At 42.4% G+C, this 4,222-nt stretch overlaps 1 protein-coding gene across 1 annotated transcript; it reads right to left on the bottom strand.

The window, feature by feature from the left end:
- Positions 1-3,384: 3,384 nt before the first annotated feature.
- Positions 3,385-3,795, bottom strand: LOC136465837 (uncharacterized). Its single transcript, XM_066464418.1, has one exon. It carries the CDS (start codon positions 3,793-3,795, stop codon positions 3,385-3,387), a length of 411 nt encoding a protein of 136 aa, XP_066320515.1.
- Positions 3,796-4,222: the final 427 nt, after the last annotated feature.

Genomic DNA, 4,222 nt, shown 5'->3' with positions numbered 1-4,222 from the left:
GACGATCCTATAAGCATGAGTATGAAATAAGATATCACGAATGCATATATAATAACATGTATAATATGATATGATGTGATGAATGCATCTGCATAAGTGTTTTCAATAGTATTGCATTAAGATGATAACAAGTTACATTTTCTTTTACTGAGTATGTGCATATCTCTTCTCTAGTAACTAAAACAAACACTTATGTGAATCATTCTCTGGACTATAAGGTAGCAACCACTTGTTTTGACCATAACTGGAGTTATACACATCAAAATAATATGGTTGTGGACATTCTGGAAAGCTTATGAAATTGGCTACAACTTTCCTTTAATCATCTCAAAGTGATTCAGCAATTATCTAGGTTAAACAATTCAATCATTCAGATCTATCCAGAGAACAAGCATTTCTAACAGCAGACTTCTAACAGCTATAATTCCTAAACCATAAGGCCTATGACTATGAAAATTTAACACAAGTTATCTACAACTTTGTTATTAACCATCTTTACAGAAAAAATAATTATCATCATGAAATCATTACCACAACAGAAACTATACGTGCAGCCATCTAGTTAAATTATAAAGCAATAATTAACAAGTTGTCTATAAAAAACTTCTAAGCCTAACTAATAACATCAATATATCATATGCACCACAGGCACCACAGAAAACATCATGGTTAAACATAACTAATTTATTTATATTCATTTATTAATTTCCTTAGATAATAAGGTGATTTAAAGGATAAATATTTCTATTGCTTAATCAATTATGAGAAAATTACAGTAGTCTACAAATGACCTTAATAGTCTACTATATAAATTTCATGCCATTTGGATAAGTATAACCAACTTTACAAAAATAATAAGTTACACAGGCTTATTATAGCAAAAATAGTTTAGCATAGTGAAAAGTATCAAGCAATAGATTTAATATTTTTCTTATATTCCTTCTAGCATAAGAATACTATGTAAAATTTTGTATGATCATATGTTATGTATTTTTACCCTAATTAATTTCACAAGAAACTAGCAATTAATTAGGATTAAATATGAAGACCATATTTCAATTATGTTTACTATAGGTTTAATATTTTTCCTTGCTATAGCATGTCAACACAAGACCAGAAAAATTAGAATCACAATTTTTTCACCTTTCTAGCTCAAGTTATGCATTTTATAAGATAGAAATTATTTTAAAAGCACTTATATTGCTAAATTTAATTCACCTAGAAAAATACACTAAATAGTAGATTTCATATTTTATCAAATAGTACACTTCAAGATGAAACCAACAAAATTTGGTTCACCCCATTTGGATACTCCTAGCTCTAGATATGAATTTTTAAAGTTTGCATTCAAATCTATGAAAATAAATCCAAAAAACAATTCAAAAACCGACTGACAGGTGGGGCCCATGTGTCAGCGACACAAAACAGAGGCGTGTCTTGACCGGCGAGAACTCGTTGACAGTGAGGTCACTGACGACGAGGTCGGCACCAACATGTTCCCCATCCTATTCTGCAACTATAGGTAACCTTGGTTCGCTTGGAGGATCACCGGAGCTAGCTCGCCGGTGAGCATGGCGGCTTAGTGGCGACGCGCGGTGGTGCTCTAGCCATCCTCATGATGGCATGGACAGGTGAGCATGTCTACAGCATCTATGATCTCTAGTGGAGCTCTATGGTGCAGATCGAGTCATGGTGAAGCTGCGGTGAGCTATGGCCACGTGCATGGCGGCACAACGGCGCACAGAGCACGGCAGTGGTGTCACCGTTCTAGAGAGATGGTGGCCGAAGGTAGGTCTCCATCATCGAGGAAGGTGCAACACCTATAGGTGACATGGTAATGGGTGCTAGAGCGGGCTAAGGGTGGCTGCTGAAGTCGGTGACGGCGAGCGCATGCTTGTAGCCATGGTGGAAGCGCACGGCGACGACGCGCGTTCCCATGTGACAGCAGCGGTAGCAGTTAAACAACGACGACATGTGCATCTATGTCCTAAGGCAATAATGGAGCTAGGGAGAAGGAGGTAGGAGGAGCGATGGAGATGGTTGGCCACGGTGAGCTCGAAGCTCGGTGTTGCTCCGTGGCCATGGCGGCGACGACGACGCGTAATGTGGCCTTACCCTTGCTCGAATGGTGGTGCTAGTGGGTCGGCAAGGTGGAAAAGGTGGTGGCAGAGCTATGTGCATGAGCAATTGCACAATGGCATAGTGGTAGCAGTGAGCGAGTTTGGCAGAGCCACGGTGGCGATGGCGGTGCTGTGGTTCCGCTGCGTGAGCGCGAGAGCGAGAGAGAGGAAGAGAGTGAGGGCGTGAGTGAGGGCAGGGACGCGCGGCGGCCTCTTTAGCGTGTGTCCAGCCGCTACATGGCCCATCCCCGATGCATGTGCACCATGCGGCGGCCATGGCCTGTGGCCGATAGGCCACGACACCGTGCTGCCCGACCAGTTTCAAGCCTTCCACAGACGACTGACAGCGTAAGTTCATGTACCTATAACTCCTAATCCGTTGCGATTTAGGGAAAACTTCCTTAGTAACAATTGTTGAGATACATGAGGTCTCCAACTTTGCTTTAAGAACCATCATCTAATTCTCATTAGTTTATAAACTACAATACTCCAAAGTGAGGTACTTTGAAACTAAAAACGGTTTCAACACTTAGAAAATTTCTTATCACAAAACAACATTTTATTAACACTTGTGAGCTCTATATGACCATGTTAGATGCTGAATTAGCTCAAGACCCTTAAATAAAGTTTGTTACTCATGACAAGAACTACAACTTTTATTTAGGTTACATAGCCATGCAAACACTCTAAGCTACTATTCAACTTTAGTCAAACTAGTATCATGAAAATGGCATTTCAAATGAAACCCACACTTAGAAGCAAAATTGGCCCATGTCATGAATACAAACATTGTTCCATTTACCATCCTAGATGTGTCTAAGGTGTTTTCATGACCTCACAACCATCTCATACATTGGTCATACATGATTGCAAGCATAAGCATATATATAAAATCAACATTTCATGTGATAATGTATAAGAATGAGATGAAATTTCATATGCGCATGTTCATGAATGCTTGGATGATGCTTGTGCTCATAAAATGCAAGTGCCAAATGCAAAGCTTAACACTGGGGTGTTACACAAGCTAGTCTAGATGGTACACCTCTTTTATGAAACCAGCGACTAAGAGCGGGGTTATCTCTACCCTAATAGCCTCCTTTTTGTCTAGCGTGAATCATCAAAGCTTCTGCTTGATGGGCTTGGCGGTCGCTGAGATGTTTAAGGAGTGCTTGATCAGCTCCCTTGGCACGCCGGGCATGTCCGCAGGTTTCCATGCAAACACATCGACATGCTCCTATAGGAAGCTGATGAGCGTGTCTTCCTATTTAGGATCGAGGTCGGCCCCGATCCAAGTAGTGTTGGACTGGTTGTCGAGGATGAGGACCACTTCCTTAAACTCCTTGGACTTGGTTGAAGCTCGAGTGACGTCTAGGGTAGGGATCTCTAGGTCCTCTAGAGGGATCACCTGCGAAGTCACAATGTAGTCCTGCATATAGATGGAGATGTCTCTTGCCTCAGCGAGCGTGAAGCTTTCCTTCTTGTGGTTGTAGGCGATGTCATGGTTGGCGCATAGGGAGAGGACCCCCTGCTCTGCTAGCATCTTTAGCACTAGGTATGTATAGTGCGGCACAGCCATGAACTTGGCAAGAGCTGGTCGACCAAGGATGGCGTGGTACGCCATGTTAAAGTTGGCGACAAGGAAGTTGACATAGTCAACATGAAAGTGCTTCATGGTGCCAAACCAGACTGGCAATATAATCTATCCCAAGGGGAGGGATGCCTTCCTAGGAATGATTCCCCATAATGAAGAGTCCATGGGGGTGAGGCCTTCCTTCTTAAGGCCTAGCTCCTCTAGAGATCTGACGAAAAGAATGTTGAGGGCGCTCCCTCTATCGATGAGGACCTTCTAGAAGTGCACGTCCTTGATTATGGGATCCAGGACATGTGGGAAACACCCTAGGTCTAGGATGTTCGACCACTGATCGGCCCTGAAGAAGGTGATCAGGTGCTCTAACTAGTCGAGATACTTTGGATCAGAGATGGGGTTGTCATATGTTGTGACCAACATGATGTGTCGAACTACGAGCTTTTGCTCTCGCTTGTCTTCGAAGATAGCCCTCCCACCAAAGATGGTAGCAACGGTCTTGGTGGGATCCTGG

The sequence above is a fragment of the Miscanthus floridulus genome, chromosome 7, assembly GCF_019320115.1.
Source record: "Miscanthus floridulus cultivar M001 chromosome 7, ASM1932011v1, whole genome shotgun sequence".
NCBI classification, from domain to species: domain Eukaryota; kingdom Viridiplantae; phylum Streptophyta; class Magnoliopsida; order Poales; family Poaceae; genus Miscanthus; species Miscanthus floridulus.
Note: the sequence above shows the minus strand (reverse complement) of the source record. Positions and strands in the feature narration are given on the sequence as shown.

Bases quoted from the DNA above. Each gene is read 5' to 3' on its own strand.
- LOC136465837 (XM_066464418.1), bottom strand. From the start codon at position 3,795: ATGAAGCACTTTCATGTTGACTATGTCAACTTCCTTGTCGCCAACTTT.